This window comes from Dacryopinax primogenitus (genome assembly GCF_000292625.1).
Source record: "Dacryopinax primogenitus strain DJM-731 SS1 chromosome Unknown DACRYscaffold_15, whole genome shotgun sequence".
Lineage (NCBI taxonomy): Eukaryota > Fungi > Basidiomycota > Dacrymycetes > Dacrymycetales > Dacrymycetaceae > Dacryopinax > Dacryopinax primogenitus.
The window spans coordinates 256443-278034 of record NW_024467212.1 but is presented as its reverse complement, the minus strand read 5'-3'; the positions used below and the strand labels follow the sequence as shown (position 1 = coordinate 278034).

At 48.7% G+C, this 21592-nt stretch overlaps 5 protein-coding genes across 5 annotated transcripts; 4 read left to right on the top strand and 1 right to left on the bottom strand.

Moving 5' to 3' along the window:
* Positions 1-5045: 5045 nt before the first annotated feature.
* Positions 5046-5780, top strand: DACRYDRAFT_55674 (uncharacterized protein; the record flags this gene model as incomplete). The annotated part of the gene is made up of 1 exon (XM_040775343.1): positions 5046-5780. A coding segment is annotated over one exon (735 nt), but the record flags the coding sequence as incomplete, so codon positions are not given.
* Positions 5781-6090: 310 nt separating this feature from the next.
* On the top strand, positions 6091-6580 carry DACRYDRAFT_41255 (uncharacterized protein; the record flags this gene model as incomplete). Its single annotated transcript, XM_040774501.1, has 2 exons — positions 6091-6152; positions 6202-6580. Coding segments are annotated over 2 exons (441 nt in total), but the record flags the coding sequence as incomplete, so codon positions are not given.
* A 3888-nt stretch (positions 6581-10468) lies between these two features.
* On the top strand, positions 10469-12171 carry DACRYDRAFT_23660 (uncharacterized protein). Its single transcript, XM_040773331.1, has 8 exons — positions 10469-10723; positions 10787-10867; positions 10920-11069; positions 11125-11268; positions 11290-11445; positions 11512-11673; positions 11722-12047; positions 12098-12171. Exons 5-7 carry the CDS (start codon positions 11319-11321, stop codon positions 11967-11969), a joined length of 537 nt encoding a protein of 178 aa, XP_040626449.1. The 5' UTR covers positions 10469-10723; positions 10787-10867; positions 10920-11069; positions 11125-11268; positions 11290-11318; the 3' UTR covers positions 11970-12047; positions 12098-12171.
* Positions 12172-14896: 2725 nt separating this feature from the next.
* Positions 14897-19969, top strand: DACRYDRAFT_81942 (uncharacterized protein; the record flags this gene model as incomplete). The annotated part of the gene is made up of 12 exons (XM_040776538.1): positions 14897-15350; positions 15408-15701; positions 15757-16564; positions 16616-16933; positions 16990-17147; positions 17201-17328; positions 17379-17437; positions 17489-18027; positions 18078-18239; positions 18287-19302; positions 19356-19510; positions 19559-19969. 12 exons carry the CDS (start codon positions 14897-14899, stop codon positions 19887-19889), a joined length of 4422 nt encoding a protein of 1473 aa, XP_040626448.1. The 3' UTR covers positions 19890-19969.
* A 9-nt stretch (positions 19970-19978) lies between these two features.
* DACRYDRAFT_117774 (uncharacterized protein) lies at positions 19979-21239 on the bottom strand (the record flags this gene model as incomplete). Its single annotated transcript, XM_040770453.1, has 2 exons — positions 19979-21046; positions 21102-21239. The coding sequence occupies 2 exons, from the start codon at positions 21237-21239 to the stop codon at positions 19979-19981; spliced, it is 1206 nt and encodes a 401-aa protein (XP_040626447.1).
* Between the last annotated feature and the right edge of the window lie 353 nt (positions 21240-21592).

Here is a 21592-nt window from a genome sequence, read left to right as displayed (position 1 = left end):
CCAGCACATGCCAAGCTACTTCCATGTCATAAAGGCTTAGTCATGTCTCTTGACCAAGCAATGAGCTGGTGCCCTGACACCAGCCAAAGGAGCCTATGGGCGGTCCACTCACCCCTTCTCTCAAATGTTCCTCACAAACCTCCAGTGAACTTGTGTCTACAGAGTTGTCTGCTCTCACCCCTGAGGATGGAACTATCCTAGCTCAGTTGGACGTCATGACCACAGATGGGGTGGGTGACCAGATCAATGTTCTGGCTGACAAGGACATGCATGTTGAAGCCACAAGCATGGCAGAGATGAGCCATACATGGAGGAACTAGGCACTTCTTCCTTTGCATTTCCTTACACATTACCTCATGTACTGCATATTTCACAATCACGACAATCTCCATGTTATCACTATCATGCAGACAGAGGACCTAAATAGTAACTGTATGTAGACAGGTATTGTGGGAACAGTCATCATTAGGAGAGTGTGCATGATGGCAGTGCCTGGACGATGGCACCCTGATCAGTGTTTGCCTTATTATCTATCCTGAACAGTCCTTTGGGCATGATGTCCTTTGCCATGGTGTCTAATGTGACCCCTTATCATCTTCATCCACTGCTGATACCAGATACCCAGCAAGCAAGTCATCTGCAGGATCAACCTCCCCTGGCACCAATGCATTGGTCTGGCAGTGTCAAATGCTCTCAGTTCAGCCCCAGTCAACCACATGCTGACAGACTGGTGGAACCACAATGTGTTCAAGGCACATTACCTCCAAATGTTCAATGTAAAGATTTGGCTTTGTTTCTGTTTCAAGGCAGACCCATGCGCCCCAACACCCCTGAAACATCTGGATTCGGGTACACTGGTTGTGTACGACAGTGTCACAGTGGGCCATCAATGTTGGAATGTGGGATGGGACACTTTGGTTCAGTGATTTATCTCCAGGTACAAATCTCCATGGCACTGGATAGTAACCATCTAAGATCAGCTGAGATCAGGTGGATCTGAGCAATCTGCCCATTGTGCAGTGTACAAATGGGGTGATGTTCTCGCCTCAGACATTGCCAAACTATATACTGTGGATTTCACAATATCTTGCAAGTTGGCCATTCCAGACGCCCCATTGTGGCAGCTGTGGCAAGATATCATTGGACGCTTTGAGGAACCTGATGAGGATGAAGTTCCAATCTTGGCTACCTACAATAATGGCATTCAATATTTTGAAGACAAGAACTCACAGGATGACAACTGGAATTCACTGCAGGATGACACATTTGATGAAGGTGTAAGTGAGGGTACCAGGCACCAGGCATGAGTGCAATGCAGACATCCTCAAATGTCAAAACCTAACCTCAAGGGTGTCAGAGGTGTGGTGTGGGCCAAACTCCATGCATGCCATGCACTTAGGGAATCACATTATAGACAAAGTTATGAAGGGCATTCCAAAAAAAAGGTGAAGCATATTGAAACACAGATGTTATAGGATTAGTGTATGTGAAATCCAAATATGGTTCTTTGTTTACTACATGGTGTCTGGAAGCCTCTGTGCAGTACCCAGCCACATCCTCTTCTGTCTGTACACTACTCAAGCACCTGCCCCACTGGTATTGCATTTGGCAACCGCCTTCAATACGGACCTCTGCTCATATCAGCTAATGTCATTCCAATCGTTTATGGGACTGCAATTTACTTCTGTTTGTATGCACTGCACTGCAGGATAGATTGTTTGGGAGGTCTGTGTTGCAGTTTGATCAGCATGAGCACCAGGGAATGTTGTGATCACTGTACCTGCCTCGGCCTCTTGCTGCTTTTCCTATGTGTTGAGAGCCCCCCTTGCATGTTGCCTTTGGCTTCTTGTGGCCTTTCTGAAGAGGGTGCATGTTGATGTTCTTCCCAACAGGCAGTATATGTGTTGCTGGATTGTTGATTGAGTGAGGATGGGGAGATGATTTGTGCTCACCCACTGGCACCTCATGATGTTGAAGAGGATTCAATCCATTGTCCAAACTAGGAGGGGGGGGGGCTAGATGTTCAGGAGGCCTGGATGAATAGTGATGATGTTCAAAATCCTCATCCAAAGGCAAGAATGCTCAATCATTTGAAGACTGTTGAAGGTCTCTCAGTGCAATTGAGTCTTCTACAGGCTGGGAATTGAGGGCGGTGCAGGGAAGGGGAACAGTTGCTGGTGCAGGCTGAGCAGTGTTTACCAATGTCTCAGGAGTCACCTGTAAATGATTGCTGCTTTTGAAGAAGCTACACTCATTGCTGTGCCAAGTCTGTTGCTTGTGAACATGTTCATACATGGTGAGAAGATCAATGAATGACATGTTTTGAGGGTCCAAGAGAGAAACAGTGGATGGGAGATGTCCAGGCTTGACTCTGACCATTGCCCATTGTATATCCATCTGGCCAATTTCATGTTCTAAGACACAATGATAAAACATGTAACAATCCACCCAACACAAGCATAGACACATACCATGCAGGTGTCACAAAAAGGTCTTTAAGACCACAGATATATCCAAATGATTCCAAGCAGGTTCTAGTGCTGGAAGGATGGGACAGTTGTTTGCATTTCACTGAAGAGTCAACAAGACTCTGGCACTGGTGTCATGGGTAGTGGTTGGAACTAGAAAATTGATTCAGTACAACCACAGTGTATTCGACATAAAATGAGGACCAGCAGTTTTAACAAAGTCTACCCAAGTACAATGAATCTCTGTATTGTAATGCAAATGGAACTTGGAGAAGCACAATCCATTAGGCATCTGGTCTGTATCAATTCTGCAGAGTGTTCAGCCATAGAACGCCTGGATGCTATTGCCACTCACAGTGTCATGGTTCTTGCCTGTCAGGGCACTGCCTGTTACCACTCTGGCCACCCATTTTGCCCTAGGAGCAATGAAACAACAAGCCCCTGGAACTTCCTGTGCTGGTAACTGCCTTAGGACAATGGCAGTGGCCATACAAGACATTGTGCAGAGGACACCACAAGACTGCTGTGTCCAGACACTTGGGGTGAGACATAGTGGTGCTAAAGGCCCCTACTGGGAGTAGTGGGACACAAGATGACACTTGTAGGAGTCTCCACAATTTATTGGAAAGGTTTGGGAGGCCTAGGGGTGTTGCTAGGGCGTCTATCTGACACTTGTAGGAGTCCCCAGAATTTACCTGGACTCCTGGGCTTCTGGTGAACACCTACAAGGTACATAAACAGTAGTACAGTGACGCTGTATCCCTCAGATTTGATCTCTAAGGAAACTCCTTAGTCTACAAGCAGTTTCTAAGTCATCTCATTGTCTTGAACCCCCTTCTACACACACCTGAACACCCTGCTCTCAGAAACCTGCCTTGACTCCACAACTCTTACTACACTTTTCAGCTATCTATAACCAACTTATAACACCCCCTGGGACCCCCAGTGACCCCCTTGGACCCCCCCAATAATCCAGCTGGCCCTGGTGACATGGATATCAACTAGTACTGCTGGTTAGAGCTGCTTTCAACCACAGTAGACCCCCCAGCACTTCATCTATCATTTGGAATTAGTGTGTGGCAACCTTGCTAGACCTAGTGCCCTCACATTGCCCCACTCATGTCAAGCCCTCCAGCCAAGGTCAAGAACACCCACCCAGAACATGCATGCAGGGCCTTTTGCACTGTGGCAATAGTATTGAATATTGTATCTGGTGCACTGAGCTCATCATTTATACTGATGCCACGCAGTGATAAGACTAACATACCCTCGAGTACCCTGAACAGTGGTGTTTGACTGTTTGACCTGTTCTCTCTGGTGCTCTGCAGATTCTTGATATTCTCTGCATCTCTTTTCCAAAAGTTTGTTCTCCCAATACAACTTCAAGAACTCAGGTCACGCTTGGAATATGGGTTTATTTGTGTTAATGGTGTGCTCAGCAAGTCAATCCGCAAAGTTGGGAATGTTGATGTCCATCAGTTCACATGCTTGGTTGATCAGTGGTGCATGTTTCTCATGTGCAACAGATAACTTCTGTAGGGGATCAGCCATGTGCACTTGACTGTTCTTCAAAAGAATGTAGATTTGCTTCAAACAATCACATCCATGCACATATCAGTTAGCAAGAGAGAAATGTTCTCATAACTGGTCAACAGAATTGACATCTCTCTTTGGGGTATAATAGGGGAAGTTGGCCCAAAATGCAGTTGCAATACTGCTCACATATTTTTTGCCTCCACATTTATCAGCATGAGCACCGAAAGCAGGCAAATGCTCTAAAAGCCATCACCTGTGCTCTTCCTTGAAGTTCACCATATCTCACCCACCCAAGGCAGAGATTGTCATGCAAAACCACACATGCATTCCAAAGACTTTATATGGGCTGTGGGTGTGCAGAAGGTAAAGAAGAAGCATGGAGATATGGACGTGACATAGCAAAGAGTATCTGGAGGAGGAATTGGTATTCAAACATGTCAAGGCCCATTTGTGTTAACATAATGAGTCAAATTATGGCAGTCATAAAGGGACAATGTGGCGAGAACCAAGGGTCCAATGCTGTGCAAGGAGCCAAAGAAGTCCACAGCTCACATGCCATCCTGTACAGCTTTGTTGGTGTCAGAGTCTCAGTCAGTCAGCAACCTAAGTGGCACAGCATGACACTCTGGAGTGAGGATACCTCTAAATTGGTTCTCATCTACCTTGTGTGCTGTACCAAACGTAGTTACTAACATGAGTCCTAGGAGGCACAAGAATCCCAATATTTTTTTCATTGATGGTCCCTCTCCTCTTCAGAAGCGCAATGTTAGATGATCTGGGCAGTGCCCCAACATCCCCATTGGCACATTCCTGGACCTGGAGCTAGAATGTCTGGCCCCTCCCTTAATTGATGCCAAAACCCAGAAGGAGCCAGTAAAGGTGGGTGAAACTGAGGTATGGGAAGTTTGACATGTTAGCACTTAAATCCAGCACTAACAATGCAACCAGGCATATTCAGATTTTATATCCAAGTTCAAAGCCAAATGATTGATTATCATTGAAGAAGTGGTTTGGTGCTATGCAGAAACAACAGCCTTGACATGTGCACAGTGTGGCAGTCCCTTGCAACTGATGATGAGATGCAGGGACTGTTTTCAAGTGCTCCCTCTATGCAGCACATGTCAAGTTACTGCCCATGTGCACAATCCATTTCATTGGACAGAGGTATGGGAAGGAAAGTTTTCTAGGCACAAGTCACTACACAACTTGGGCCTCATCATTTGTCTAGGACACAACGGCGCAGCATGTCCTGCATCAACCCCCCCAGCCCTCACACCATTTGTGGTGCTCCATGCAAATGGCATTCACAATGTTTTGTGGGCCTTCTGCCAATGCTACAGATGTCCCAATCACTATGTTCAGCTGCTTTGCACCAAACTATTCCCTGCATTGTTTGACAACCCAAAGATGGCCTTCAGCTTTGCAGTAATGAAAGATTTCCATATGCATATGCTTTGCTCAAAGAAGTCAGCATATGACTATTATGCAAAGCTCATAAGACAAACCAGCGACATCATCCTGGCCTCCACCAATGATTGCTATCAAGAGCTTCTCCATGCAAGCCAAATTTCGATGGACCTGGAAGTGTCCCAGTGCTGTGGGGAGGCCCATGGCATCACAAACAATCTTCCTCCATTTGCAGCTACCCAGGTTCACAGTCCGCTTTGTCCAGCATGCCCCCAGCTCAGTATTAATATCACCAAGGAAGAATTGGCAAAAGCTGACCCAGCCAAACCATGCATACCATCTGATTTTTGTTTGGATGTGAGCATCTGACTGAATAATAGCCATCTGATCACTCTGTATCTTGGTGGAGATGGGAACTTCACCCTTTCAGTGAAGAAGAAAAATGTTGATGCAAATGATGTGGGCCTGCTATGCAGTTGAGGATTTTTCCCAGACCAGACCCATTTCACCAACTATATCTGAACCCATGAAGAGATGAAATTGGTATGTAGATCCACTTAGTAGGAAAGGTGGGAATCATTGCTGAGACTGTAGCCAGGCTCAAACTTGTAGTGGGTTTAAAACATCAATGTTATTCCAGGGCAACGTCGGATACTGCTTGTCCAGCATGTATTCCTGGAGTTGCCTATGCCACAGCTTATACAGACTGGGTGGAACAGTGGATTTGCAGGTCAGGGAAAGGTGTGTCCCTTAAGCCAAGCATCAAATATACCATGCTGACATTGGCAAGGTTCTTGAACATTGATTACGCTTTTGCAGGAGCTATTGCAGGGGCTGAGACCCTGCCAGTCATATATCTGTCATATGATTTGGCATGTATGTGGTTGCCAAAGTGGAAAGAAAGGATGAAATTGCAATTTCCTCATCTGGTGCCACTTTGGGACCACATTATGTTTGTCATACCCAAAATGCATGAATATGCTCATCACAAGCAATGTCATTATTGCTTCTCTCTCTTGTTGAAACTGGGAGCTGCTGGGGTGGATGGGGAGGGAGTTGAGAGGAGTTGGGTGGAGCATAACCAACTTGGGGGCAGTACCAAGGAGATGAATCTGGGCCATTGTCTGGACTGCCTGGAAGCTCACTTTACCAACTGGAATTGGAAGAAACAACAAGATATGAGTGAGCTATTGGGACCCCACATGTCTCATGAGTGTCTAATGATTGCACACAGTACCATTTCTATGTTGAAGAATGATCTCCATGAGGAAACATTTGCAACACTGCCAGGAGTACTTCAACAATCTTAGCATTGTGTTTGGTCCTTGGGTTGATTGATGAAAGGCACAACCAGAATACTTGGAGAGAACAGATGGGTCATTCTGCAGTGTTTACCAATTTCCAGATGAAGCAGGTGTGTTCAACCCACCTATGTTCATATCACATGCTGAGAAAATGTCAGTACCCTCCCAAAGACACACAGCTGACCAGTTGTGTGTGAAGAAGAGACTGCATTGGAGTCTATTGCCACTACAATAGGAAGGGCAGAGAGGGGAGACTCTGTCTCCTTCATCCAGCCTGGCATTGCATTGGAGGAGTGCCTGTAAGTGAAACCTTTTTTGGAATTCGGTGGAGGACTGAATTCATCTTAGGCAGGCAGTTCAACAGGCACTGGATGAACTGAAGTGTATGAATGGGGTGGACAGAGACAATACAGAAGCTGATCAACTCTGGGCCAGTCTACTGCCCATACTTCACATGTGGCACATTCAACAACAATGTGAAATGCTGATGATATCAGGCAACATCCCGACCACTTCTGTGGACAGCCTACCTGAGCATGAGGTAATTGGATTGCTGTTGAACTTCAATTCACAAGTAAGAGCTGCAATGAACTTGGAAAGACTTTCTTACATCGAGATGACATTAAGGAAGGCACAAGCAGAACAAGCAATTAGCCAGATGATCAAAGTGATGAAGCTGCAACATTTTTTATGGGAAAAGATGCATACAAATGCATCTGTGCCAGGGATGAAGATGAGAACACACCATACAATGGACATTCAGCATCGCTTGGTGAAACATCATGCAAATATGTATTGACATGCAAGAAATGCCATGGTGACCCTAGGGCTGTCAGCCAATGATTTGAGATACTGCCTGCTGGAAGACATTGAACTGGAATATTGTTTCGATGCCAAGACAGGTTCTAAGCAGATGTCACCCAACAGACATTGGATCCATTGGTTATGTTTGGGTCAGGGGCCTGTTTTGGCCCACACAGAGGATAAATGGAGTGATGCTGGTCAGTCCATGCCCACATTCACTGTGGCTGCACTGAGACGTTCTGCCAGTGGATTCAGTCACATGGTGGTGTTCTTATGCAGCCATACAATGGGGTCAAGAGGAAGTGGAACTTTTGGAAGTCAAGATGAAATGGGTGGTATGGTTCTTCAAATACTATGGTGTGGCCTGGGGTGCATCTGTGATTGCCTGGTCCTCCCAATTGGCTAACCCAGGTTGGGCTGCTTATGCCACAAAGCAGGCACATATCTTTTCCAAACTGAGGAAGTATGGTTGGAAGAATTTCTCCCTGTATCTAAACACTCGATTAATCTCAGACTGAAGCACAATATTGCCCTCAAGTGTCTACAAGAGGGCATGATTCTTACATATACAGGCTATTCCAGTTGTCAAGGCAGCTTGATTGCATGGGGAGCATTTTTGATCCTGTTGTGGCCAGCTTACTTACCAGGGAATGGACCTAGCTGCCAACCAGGGACTGTCATCCAATTGGAGGGGAACAGGTTGTCAGGGTTTTTGCTGTTGTCTGCTCCATCTAAACTTTTCCTTGTTATGCCCATACTGATCATTATGCACAGCCAAGTGTCAAAGTGATTCTTTGCACCCACTCTCCATGTACCAGACATGGCCCCTGAAATCAGATGATGTGAGTTATCACAGCAATTGCCATCTTTGACATGGAAGTGAAAAGATTTATTGATTAATGTTCTGGTGTCATTAGCTCTACAAGGAAACAAGTACAACAAAGAAGAGCTGCACATATTGCCATGTTGGCAACATTGGCTTAGCTGTGATTGACTCGACGAGGTGCCGAAACACTCCCATGGAGCATGAGAGGAATTTGGAGCAAGGAATCTACCTGGGAAAGGAGACTTACTAGTCCCTGCCTGTGTTGGTGAGTGGGTAACTAGGCCCAGCTGAAGGAAAGTGCAGCTGATCTGACAATAAGTGCAGTAACTGGGGATGAAGGGATGCATGCAGGTCCAGATTTGGAACATACATAAGGAGGGCAGCATTGTTAACCCAGAGCACAACTATCCTCTGGAACTGAAATCCCCTCATCTCAAGTATGCACAGTGCCCCATGCCTCAAATGACACCAGTTGCACCCATCCTGTTCAGAAGTCCTTGATCGGACGAGGTGTGCAGAGTCTGTGGGAGTGGTGTACACCCAAGGATCATGAGATTGTCTATGGCACACAATAAGGGATGTTCATTCCAGGCAGTGAGTCTATGACACCTAACAGGACTGGGGCAGGGAAGACTAATACATTGTTTATTAGTGTAATGGGGAACAGGGTGGCATCTCCCACTGGTTCCATTGGCAGGCAGATGTGCCTTGGCATTGTGCAATGTCCGCACCCCCAATCTATACTGTGACAGCACCGAATATAGACCCGATGATGGTGTTATTCCCAGTGAATGGCTTTGAAATCCATTGTTCAAATCCAGCTTGTTGCAAGATGGGCAATCATCAATGTCCTTTCTTAGCTTGCATTAAATGCTGCCCTGGCTGCAGTCATCTGGGACACAATAAACTTTGTGGTATGGTCTCATCCTCTCCCCATCCAATGTCTTCAGACAGCTATGAGTATTCCTTGCCACTGCCTCCTTCATCACTGCCCTGGTCATTGCTGTTGAGGGCACAGAAGAGTGAGAAAACAGAATGCTGTGCCTGGAAAAAAGGGGGACTCGAGGGTGTTCAAGAGAGAGAAAGAAGGCACTGTGATTGATATTGCAGATGAGGCAGACAGAGCTAAAGTGTTTTTCAGGTCTTTGGTGAAGTTTGTCTCAGCTGGAGTATGAATGCTATACTAACTGTCATACAGCTGTTCTTACCCCCTATTGAGTGGAGAGTTCCTTCCAACAGCGATTTCAGGCCCTTTGAGCATTCAGATCTCTGCCGGGAACTGGTGATCATGGAAGAAGACAACATCAAATGTTAGATGCCTGGGCATGGCAGCATGTGGCATCCAATGATGTGTTCAATTTCTCAGATGGGTCAATTTTGCTGCTTCAAGTGGGGCAGAGTGTCATTTGCACATCAAGTGGGCTTGACATCAGTGTGGAATATGAGAGAATGGTGATGATCTTGGAGCATGCCCAACAGGGGGAAATGGTATGTGGTCCCACAAACCACAAGTGTGAAGGTGAGGGGTAAAGGTTAGGATGGAAAACAACCTAACTTCACAGTAGGGCAAAGTTATGGGAAGAAAATGGGTCTTTCCTATGGCCATCAAGGTGTCACAAAAGTAGGGATTAGAACTGGTGGAGAGAGGATGGAGGAATCAACAGGGAAGGGAGATTTCACCTTTGATGTCAGTGATTCTAACAATCACCACAGGCGGAGGACGTTCTTCCATGGGTAGGATGAAAATTCAAGACTGCTTCATCATACCATCAAGGAATTGTAAATGCCGCAAGAAAGCAGAGGGAGAAGACCTTGGCCTGGGGAAGAAGAAAAGATGCATTGAGACATGTTCAGATGTGGATGTCATTGATTTGACAGAAGCATAAAAAAGGTTATGAGTGCTGTGTGCTCTCATAACAGCTACTGGAGGGAGGGGACAATGTAATGCCATCAGGCTATCTTGGTCTGGCTTGTACATAGTGAAATACCATGTGTTAGCCACATTTTGTTCTTGGCCAAAAAAAAACAGATGATGATGAGAGGGGCAGTGCTACATGGAAGCAAATCTCAACCCCAGTCCTGAGCTGTCATGGTTGGAACAGATCCTCCACTGCTCTGTTCTCTAACCTGCTTCACATCAATGTGAGACAGGCTGGAATCCACATGAAGTCAATGCTGATGGAAAGCTACAAACAGGCAATGATCCCTGCATATGTATGATGGGATTGGGGTGGCTTTTGGAGAGCATTTGGCAAGTGTGCATGGTGAATGAGGCAGGGACATGTGTGGACACAATGGAGTGCTTCAACTCAAGGTCAAGGAGCTGTTGGTAGTGGATGGAATAATGTTCAAAAGAAGAGTGGATGTTACAGGTACTCATGAGTATGAAATGCTGAATTATGTCAAGGAATGACTGACTAGTTCAACCCTAATCCTAACAGAATTTCACAGGAAAAGATGTGCAAATTTGCTGGACCAAACAGTCTGGTGGGCAACACTCCACTTGTGAACCCCGGACAGTGGTGGGTTCTTAACCCTTGTTGTTGTGTTGACATATATTGATCTATGTCCCAGGCTGAGGCACATGGGGAGAACAGACAGGGAGATAGAGCAGCCATTCTCAATGGGGATTGTTATGCGGAGATTGGCCCCACATAATGGGTTTATCCTGCATTTCAAATGGTAATATGCAGGTATACACATAGGGGGGGAACATCAAAGAAGGTAAAACACGGTGTTGTTGATGTGGAGGATCACGTGACTTACATAGTAAGGGGACAAGGGACGGCACCGCCGCTAATTTGCATAACGTCAGTAGGGGACCGCACTGAGATTGATTCCGCGAACGCGCCTGAATACGGTGAGTGAACTGTCTCTGGACGCAACAGTGCTTCTCACCAACTACACAGGTACGTTGTTTGCTTTCTAAGGTTGAGGTTAAACGCTCTAACGGGTGACAGGAAACACCTACAAATGGCTAACCCCTCTGCTACTCAGAAGGTCTCGATCAACATTGGGCACTCTTTCCCCGTCCCTCAAGTGTTTCTGCCTCAGATCAACCACGCGTTGATACAGCTGGAAACGGAACTCGGTATGGCAAGTATCAACGTGGAACGCGCGAAATTGTCCGTATCTTAAGCCGTCGACCATCTGAACTACGTTTGAGCCCACTACCCGACCTTCGCCGCTCCGTTCTACTACCTTCGGGAACGTGAAGCACAAGATGGCGTGAATCGAGCTTACGAACATTTGGTGCAGGCCAGGGCAGTGGAGAGAGACGTTGAGCGGGGGATCAGAGCTTTGAGAGGTGGGCCGTCGATGAGCCATGGTGCGTCTGTTCCATCCTCTTAGTGAACGTTTCTAACACTTGTGCAAGGTTCTTACGGTTACGGATACGCTGCTAATCACCCGGGCCCCAACTATCCGCCTCCTCCTCCCACTTGGCCTCCTTCCCATTCGACATATCCCCCTCCTCTCCAGCACGACAACTCTCAGAACGCTCTCGGCGGGAACATGATCCACATCGAGCAACACCAAAACGCAAACGACTTCGACTGCATGGCCGAGATGAAGAAATGGTTGAACTTCCTGTCGTTCGGAAAGTTGTGCGGGGTTCCTGTGTAAGAATGAGAAGAGGATGGACAAGCGGAACGTTTAGTTAAAACGGTTTGTGATGGACACTGGGGATGGAAACATTTAACGGTGCGTTCATTATCACGTCCAACGAAGAAACGGTATTCTAATTAATGCAGTTACCCTACCATGTCATATATCTGTATGCACTTTACCATGTGATAGTAGTGTCGTGAATCAACCTGTACCGAACTGAATCCAACGCTGTGGCATCACCCCTCACGTGTGCATGAACAGAGATTATCTACGGATTATCCAAAAAAAACTGCGTAAGTACTTCCCCGGATTATCCCAAAGCTGACGCTCTCAGAACGCCCAGGGACTATCCAGTTTGGCGCTCTTAGAGCGCCTAGGATTATCCAAGTCGACAGCAGTAACTGGTCCGGCAGTATCCGGATACCGCATGCGAGCCGGTAAAACGGATGTTCCGGCAACGAATATATTGAGTATGCCTACGACGGACTAACTACAATACAGTGGAAAGCAGGAGAACCGAATTCACTGCTTCCATTATTGTTCGTCTGCAAGCAATGGAATGTAAGTACATATGAGTTGTACTGCCATGCGATAGTACTAACCTATCAATACGAAGCACGTCGCCTTGCCGCTCTTTTATCGCATAATTCGAATCATGGACTGCTCAGCCCCTCTTCAGCCCATCGCTGAGCGTTTATGGCCATCAAATTTCTCCGACGCTCCTCCAGGCACCTTCGTCCGAAATATCCATATACTCCAACCACATCCCAAGCGATGCAACCCAAGAGAACATATCACAACAAATCCCGGTCTTTGGCACTTCCTATCTCATGGGTGGCACCTTCTTGAGGAGGTCACCATCACGGCTTCCTTTCGCGAGCTGGAGGTTTTGGGCAGCACTTGTTCGGAAACATTACGAAAGCTGAACCTCACTGTGCCGAGTGAGGAAGCACTGGTACCTCTCCTTTATGCCCTTGACATGTTCTCCTCGCTGCGGTCTCTAGCGTTCAGCGCTAGGTGGTACTCTGACGTCTAGTTACCGGATGAACAGTGCCTTCCGACTATCGACCTTCCAAGCCTTCGCTCTCTGCACTTGAACATCTTCAACCCGGGGTTGATCAACCCGTTCTCAGACTGCAAATTCGACTCCCTTGTGGACTTGGCATTACTGGGTAATCTGACGGTGGAGCGGACCTACCACCTTCTGGACGACTTTCTCTCTTACCATGGTCCCCTCCTTCAGTGGCTACAGATGGAGAAGGTGCAATCAGAGTATGAAGGAATGGAACTTGAATACTTCTCTTTAGTGCGTCATTTCATCTTCGACGGCCCTCTGGAGTACTTGCAGTATTTCCCCCGTTCGCTTCAACATGTGCATATTCGTGCGACGGTAATACGGGTTGTGGAGTCACCTGCATGGATCTTCCTTGACACTCTTGAATCCTTGCGCAAATGCGTCGACACGATCAACTTCAAGTTCTTGCACTTCGAAGACGAACGTTTCAACTGGAAAGATGTGCATCTGTACTCAGAATCGAAAGAACTGATTGAGGCTGCAAGATGCCTGGAAGAACTGGGAATCTTGGCTCTGGACTACAAAGGGGATGAAGTGGTCGCTCGAGTTCGCGGACACCACATTGTGGACGATCTGGGTGAGTTTGTCTAACATCGATATCGTAGCTCGTGGCTGATAGCCATCCTCCAGTACACTTACTCGATGGGTGCACGCCGCTGTACTCCCATATACCCATGAGAGATGCAGACAACTTCTGAGGGGCACGTTACATAGAGTAGAAAGGCTTTCGAATGCCGCGGCCTGTGGGCGAGGCGGCCGATGATTAGCTCTCATCGGGCGCCTCTGACAGTAGTTGTATAACGTTATCTTAATTCAGTGTGCTGGAAGATGCCGTCACCTGGGCGGTTTATGCATGTGCTGCGAGATCGAGCAAGTCATTGTCTTCCTAATACATCTTGTATGGAGTGTCTGAGAGCGTCGGCGAAGAAACCAGGAATTCACTGCCAATCCGCAGTGCTGAATGGAAATGATTGGTGGCCTAGGGTTATAGAGGCTTCATGATGGTACGTTGACGTGCTGAATGGAATGATCGGAGGCTCAGAGCTAGAGAAGCTGAGTAATCATGATGCTGGCCAACATGGGCTGACTAAGCTGCAGCGATAAGCGCTCATGCACGTGCTTGGTCGTTGTATTTACTTGGCAAACGCCATGCGGGCTGGGGCCGCGGAGGGCGGAAGTTTTGTCCGGATGTGGTGCGGTTTGGTCCGGGTCCGAGAGTAATGCGGTTGGGAATAATAGGTCAGCTGGAACGTTCCCACATTGGCTCAATGAACGGCGAATGAGAAGGTAACTGTGGGTACCATGGGGTATGAAAGGGGTATCAGAGATTGCGGTGCCGACTGTCGATCGGCACGAAACTGTGAGAAATGGCAATAGAATTGGAATTATGGTAAATCAAATTCGTCAGACTTGGTTACGTACATGGGGAAAGCTAGTCAGAAAACTAGTGTTGTACATTTATATCGCCGGGTTGGGACTGTATCGTCCTGGATTGCGTTGTAATGTGTCTTGCAATGCGTTTGTCACAGATGAGCTACAACTTGGATGACTAAGATCCACTGCTTGTTCTACGGTTTAGGTTGATGGGAATGGTGTAGGAAGAACAGAAGCTCGGGGTGGTGAGAAAAAAGCGGAGGTATCAGTTGATGCCCGATGGCGAAATACGGCACGGGTTAGCCAAGGAACCCACCCTATCGCAAAAACAGTCAAAGAACATTATTGGTCAATAGGGTAAACAAATCATGGAAATGGTCAGCAATTCTTTTATGCGGATTACAAACACTTTTATCCCCATTTCAGAATATAGGGAGGCTATTAAACGTTGGGAAAGTGATGAAATTCTACCCCTCTTCGCCCTCAGCTAGCAATGTCGACCTCAGGTGCACCCCCTTCTGCACCGGGTGCCCTTGCCCCGGACACCAGCTCAGACGATGACCGCACGCGCGCTACCACTCCTATAGACCCTTCCCTCCTTCCCCGCAGTGGTCCATCCGACCTGCAAGAGTCAGAGAAACGCGAGGTGGGCAATGGCGAGCCTCTCGACCCACACCCTGTCGACCTCCGAGGCGCCAAAGAAGAGTTCAACGCCCTTGCGCGGACCCTCACACAGCGCTCTCATGCTTCGAGGGCGGCGCATGCTGGACCAGGAGACGTCGAGAAGGGCGAGGCGGGGGAGGAATTTGACCTGCTTGCTTATCTGACGGCGGATGTGGAGCGAAGAGAGGAGAGGGGACTGAAGAGGAAGAGAGTGGGCGTCGTATGGGAGGATTTGACGGTTTGGGGAATAGGAGGCAAGAGGGTGCACGTCGAAAACTTCCTTTGTGCGTTCCCAGTCCTGCGATCTGCTCAGAGTGCTGACATCAGTATACGATGTATAGCGGCAATCCTCAATTCAATCCTTTTCATCCCTCTGTGCCTCCTGCAACTCCTACGTCCCCAGCGATTCCGCGCTACCCCTAAAGCCATCCTTCAACCTTCGTCCGGTGTCTTACGTCCCGGTCAGATGTGCCTCGTCCTCGGACGCCCAGGCTCAGGCTGCACGACTTTCCTCAAGGCGATCTCCAACCGTCGTGGGGAGTATCTGGAGGTGGGGGGGAGGGTCGAATATGCGGGTATCGGTGCGGAGGAGATGGAGAAGCGGTTCAGAGGCGAGGTGGTGTACAACCAAGAAGGTGCATACTGTCACGATTTGCACACTCTGGGGAGTTGACACTGATTGATCGATAGACGACATCCATCTGGCCACGCTTACGGTGCACGACACACTCTCCTTTGCGCTGGCACTGAAGATGCCCCCTGCCCAACGGCTCGGGCTCACTCGGCACGAACTGCACAAAGAGATCGAGTCGACGACGCTAAAAATGCTTAATATCCAGCACACTGCGAACACCCTAGTCGGGAACGAGTTCGTTCGTGGTGTTTCTGGCGGCGAGAGGAAACGCGTCAGTATCGCTGAGATGATGGCTTCCCGAGCCCATGTCTCTGCATGGGATAACAGTACCCGAGGGCTAGATGCAAGCACAGCACTGGACTATACGCGCTCCCTCCGCGTTCTCACAGACGTCCTGGAACAAACGACGTTCGTGAGCCTGTACCAGGCGGGAGAGAACATCTACCGCCTGTTCGACAAGGTGCTCATTATCGACCAGGGGCGGCAGGTATTCTACGGCGCTGCAACGGAAGCACGTGCATATTTCGTCGGACTTGGATTCAAAGATTTCCCTAGGCAAACAACAGCGGACTACTTGACGGGCTGTACCGATCCCAATGAGCGCGAGTATCAAGAAGGCTGGGAGAAACGCGCGCCCCGTACGCCGGAAGAACTCGAACAGGCGTTCCGCGCTGGCAAGTACTGGACGATCATGGAACAGGAGCGGAAGGAGTATGAGACGTTTGTGAGCACGAACGAGGGGGTGCAGCAGGAGTTTAGGGACGCAGTCTTGGAGGAGAAACGGGGGGCGAGCAGGGGCAGCCCTTATACACGCAGCTTCTGGGGTCAAGTCAAAGCGCTTACATGCAGGCAGTTCAAGCTCCAGTACGTTCTCCCCAACTCGTGCAGGATGATGCTGAGCCGCGTGTCTTGTAGATTGCAGGATCGGTTTGGCCTCCTCACCTCGTACGGAACCGCGATCGTCCTCGCTATCATAATCGGCAGTGCGTTCCTTAACCTCCCTCTCACAGCAGCAGGTGGCTTCACCCGCGGCTCGGTCATCTTCGTCGCCCTGCTGCTCAACGCGCTCGACGCGTTTGGTGAGCTGCCGACCATGATGCTGGGCCGTCCTATCCTGTATAAGCAGACTACCTACGCGTTCTATCGCAGCGCGGCGCTCCCTGTCGCTAACACGATCGCCGATATCCCATTCTCGTTCGCAAGGATGACGTTGTTCGATATCATTGTTTACTTGTGAGTTCCCCTTACCTGCTCGCGGCAAAGTGAAACTGAACCGGGTGCTAATACAGTATGGCTGGCCTATCACGTAACGCAGGCGGGTTCTTCACATTCCATCTTATTAACTACACCGGCTTCCTATCCATGCAGGGCCTCTTCCGCACGTTTGGTATCCTCTGCCCGGACTTCAATACGGCCTTCCGTCTAGGAGCACTCTTCGTGCCGCTCAGTACGTGCATTCTGTTCGGCGGCATGATACAAACTACTGATGATAGATTACAGCGATCCTCTACTCGGGTTACCTCATCCCCGTCTTCTCGATGCAACGCTGGTTGTTTTGGATTTATTATCTCAATCCGCTCAACTACGGTTTCCAGGGCTTACTAGAGAATGAGATGTCCCGGATTGACGTGTGTTTCTTCCACTGAGACTGTACCATTCTTGTTGACATGGGTGATAGATGGACTGCGTTGGTAACTATGTCGTTCCGAACAACGGCTTGAACTTGAACAAGTATCCGTAAGTTCTCGTTCTGAGGTGTGCCCTTGAAGGGAGCTGAAAACATACCAGGAATGAGGTTGGTCCCAATCAGGTTTGCACCCTACCCGGCGCCATCCCAGGTCAATCCTCTGTTGCTGGCAGCAATTACGTGTCTGCTGCTTTCGCCATGGACGTCCACTGGATCTGGCGCAACTTCGGCATCCTTGTGGCCTTTTTTGTCTTCTTCCAGATCACGCAGATCGTGTCTATGGAAAGGAAGAACCACGCTAATACTGCACGTTCGGTCCAACTCTTTGCCCAAGAGAACAAGGAGAGCAAGAAGCTCAACCAGGAGCTTGAGGATAGGCGGGCAGCTGCCGGACGAGGAGAAGCAAAGCACGATATTTCCAGCTTGGTCAAATCGAAGGAGCCGTTCACCTTTGAGGCCCTCAACTACCACGTACCTGTTCAAGGTGGATCGAAGCGTCTGCTGCACGATGTCTATGGCTATGTGAAGCCTGGAAGTCTCACTGCCCTCATGGGCGCCTCCGGTGCTGGCAAGACAACGTGTCTGGATGTTCTGGCACAACGTAAGAATATTGGAGTTGTTCAGGGTGAAATTTTGATGAGTACGTATAATTCCTATATGCTGTAGAGGACAGGTCTGATCAGGCTTTAGATGGTCGACCCCTCGGCGCGAACTTCGCCAGAGGTACTGCATACGCGGAGCAAATGGATGTGCACGAGGAAAGTGCTACTGTCCGCGAGGCACTGCGCTTTTCTGCCTATCTTCGACAAGAAGCATCTATTCCTAAGGAAGAAAAAGACCAGTATGTCGAGGGTAAGCGCGCAGCCGCCCTGGTGGTGTCATGTGTTAACTTCCGGCAGAAATCATCGAGTTGCTCGAGATGGATGACCTCTCCGAAGCACTGGTGTCGGGTCTCGGTGTGGAAGCTCGCAAACGACTTACCATCGGCGTGGAACTTGCTAGCAAGCCGCAGCTGTTGCTTTTCCTCGACGAGCCCACTTCCGGTCTGGATGGTCAGAGCGCTTGGAATCTTGTTCGCTTTTTACGCAAGCTAGCAGATTCAGGCCAAGCCATTTTGTGCACCATTCATCAGCCTTCGTCTCTCTTGTTCGAGAGCTTTGACCGTTTGCTCCTCTTGCAGCGCGGTGGGGAAACCGTGTATTGTGGACCTATCGGCAAGGACAGTCATTACCTTCGAGATTACTTCGTTAAGAATGGCGCTATCTGCGGCCCGACGGATAACCCGGCCGAGTTCATGCTCGAGGCCATTGGCGCTGGTACGACAAAGCGCATAGGCCACAAGGATTGGGGTGAGATCTGGCTCGAATCCGAAGAAAACCAGAAGCTCAGACAGGAAATCGAGGACATCAAGAGGGAAGCTTTGAAGCAACCAAACACAGAGGAGAAGCCAAGTTTCTATGCTACGAAGTTGCCATACCAGCTCATTTTGGTTACACGTCGAGCCCTGATGACGCTCTGGCGTAGGCCGGAATACGTCTATAGTCGGCTCTTCATCCACGTGCTCATCTCGTTCTGGATTTCCGTTACATTCCTCCGCCTGAACCACAGCTTGCTGGACCTGCAGTACCGCGTATTTGCGATTTTCTGGGTTAGCGTCCTGCCTGCTATCATCATGGGACAGATCGAACCCATGTTTATCCTGAACCGTATGGTCTTTATTCGCGAAGCCTCCAGCAGGATGTATTCGCCTGTCGTCTTTGCCGTTGGGCAGCTCCTGGCTGAGATCCCTTACTCCTTCATCTGCGCAGTCGCATATTTCCTTTTGATGTACTATCCGATGAATTTCGTTGGCAATGCTGGCTATGCATTTGCCATGGTGTTGTTTGTCGAACTGTTTGGTGTCTCTCTTGGACAGGTGAGCCCACTTTGTTTGCCTGATTAACATGATTCTCATATTATACCCCACAGGCGATAGGGGCTCTGTCACCCTCCATCCGCATTGCGGCACTGTTCAACCCATTCATCATGTTGGTACTCACAACTTTCTGCGGTGTGACCATCCCGTATCCGACACTTGGGAAGTTCTGGCGAAGCTGGCTATATCAACTGACGCCATTCACCCGGTATGTACTTGGGGTACCAGCTGAGCTATGTCACTTACTTGGGAGCAGTCTTGTTTCTGGTCTGATTGCGAATGAGCTATATAATCTGCCGATTGTTTGCCGTGAATCGGAGTATTCTGTTTTCCAACCGCCTTCTGGACAAACGTGCGAGCAATGGGCGGGCGACTTCATCTCTCAGGTCGGAGGATACCTTGCAAATAATAACGCCACGTCCAACTGCCAGTACTGCCAATATCGCGTCGGACAGGAATTCTACACCCCCCTTAATATTGACTATAGCCATAGGGAACGTGACCTCTGGATCCTGTTCTGTTACTTTGCGGCCAACTTCGTCATCACGATCATCGGCTCCAGGTTCTTACGTTACGCAAAACGCTAGATCAGGGGATATCATCACCGCAAATGCCGGACGCGTAGATCGCACTTTTGTTTAGCCAATGTTCCATTTGCAATAAATCCATTGTAGCCTTAGTAGCATAAAAACATTTGATCTACTGGCACGATAGCTTGCGTCTTGGGTGTCTGCACGAGCGCTTCGCTGTCCATAATCTCCTTGACTGTGAAAGCATCGTCTCCGTTCTTGTCTAACATGGCGATTCCTCTGTTACGCAGATCCTCTGCTCTTGATAACCATTTGGCGCGTTTAGAACGCAGCTCGAAGGCACCTCTCCATGTCCACTCTCCACCCATATGCAGACGATCCAGGTGAAATGGACAAGATCCCGACCCAAGCGCTGCGAATAGCTCGATCCCGTGCCCTAAGTTCTGTTCAGAGGAAAACATAAGACGGATATGCCGAAGTGAAGACGGGAAGTTCTCGATGAGGGCAGCGTCCAGTCCGGAATCAGTCTGCAGAACAAGCGTTTGAAGCGAGGGTAAAACGCATCGTACGGCGGCAATGTCGGATGCAGAGTACAGCTCAAGGTCCTCGATATGTGGGTGCGTTTGCAGGAAGTCCTGAATGGCGGGAGAAAAAGAAGTTTGCGGATAGATGATCTTCAGCTTCTCGAGATTGGGAAAGCGACTTCGAGCCAAGAAAGTTTCGAAAGGTGTAACATTCGCATCCGAATATAATTCCGTAACACCAAGGTACCGTAAATGCAACAGGTTCCAAGGGTCTGCAGAATTGAGGTTCGTGGCAAGCGGTCCCCCACGATCGCATATTATTTCAAGGTCCAAATGCTGGAGTCCAGTTAAGCTACCAATGAGGGCAAGCGGCGCGAGGTCCCAACCGCGTAAGTCGAGGCCAATGTCGAGTCGTTCCAGGCAGCGTTTGGACGAGTCCGCTTGCTCGATGGCACTGAGATCTGCAGCGCCAACTAAATCGGCCTTATATTCTCGAAGGTTGGAGCAATGGCCAAGCAATTGAGATAGTTGTCGTGAACGGGCCACGGTATGGCGAACGGTCAAGGATCTAATCGACTGCTCGATCTGCAGACATCGTGCCGAATCGGTCTGAAACAATAGCAAAAATCTGTCGAGTGCTTCCCGATTACCAAACCTCAGACATCGATAAAGCAATGGTTGTGCTAGAGTCTGCCTTGATTCATTAGGAAAAGTACCGCGGACACCCAGAACTATGTGTTCGCACCTTCCATTGTTTGCACACCAGGATTATTTGCAGAAAATCGTTGGGACGAGTACTATAGTAGTCCTTTGCCCGTTCCTCGACCAAATATTCGAATATCACGAGCCAGAGCTCAGGAACGAGTAAAACTTTGCCATTCATCGTGGTTGTACCAAGTTGGAAATGATGCGGTATAGCACAGAGACGTCCGCACAACCATTGCCTGATTAGGTAAGTGGAACGGAAGCAAAACGGAAGCAAAACGGAAGCAAACGCGCTATAGAGTGCAGCTAGAACTACATCCTACCTTCTCTCTTACCATCCATCACTTTATGATCTCTCGCTGGTAGGATCCATGCTATATGCATGAGTCTCAGCTGTCAGTAATCATTATCTGTTGTTTGGTCACCATTTTACTATACCTGTACTGAGGACGGGCTTTGCCTGGCTTCGGTATAGAGAGCAAGTGCAACGTCTCAGCCTTGCTTAGTCAGCAACCCATTAGGGTCCTGACA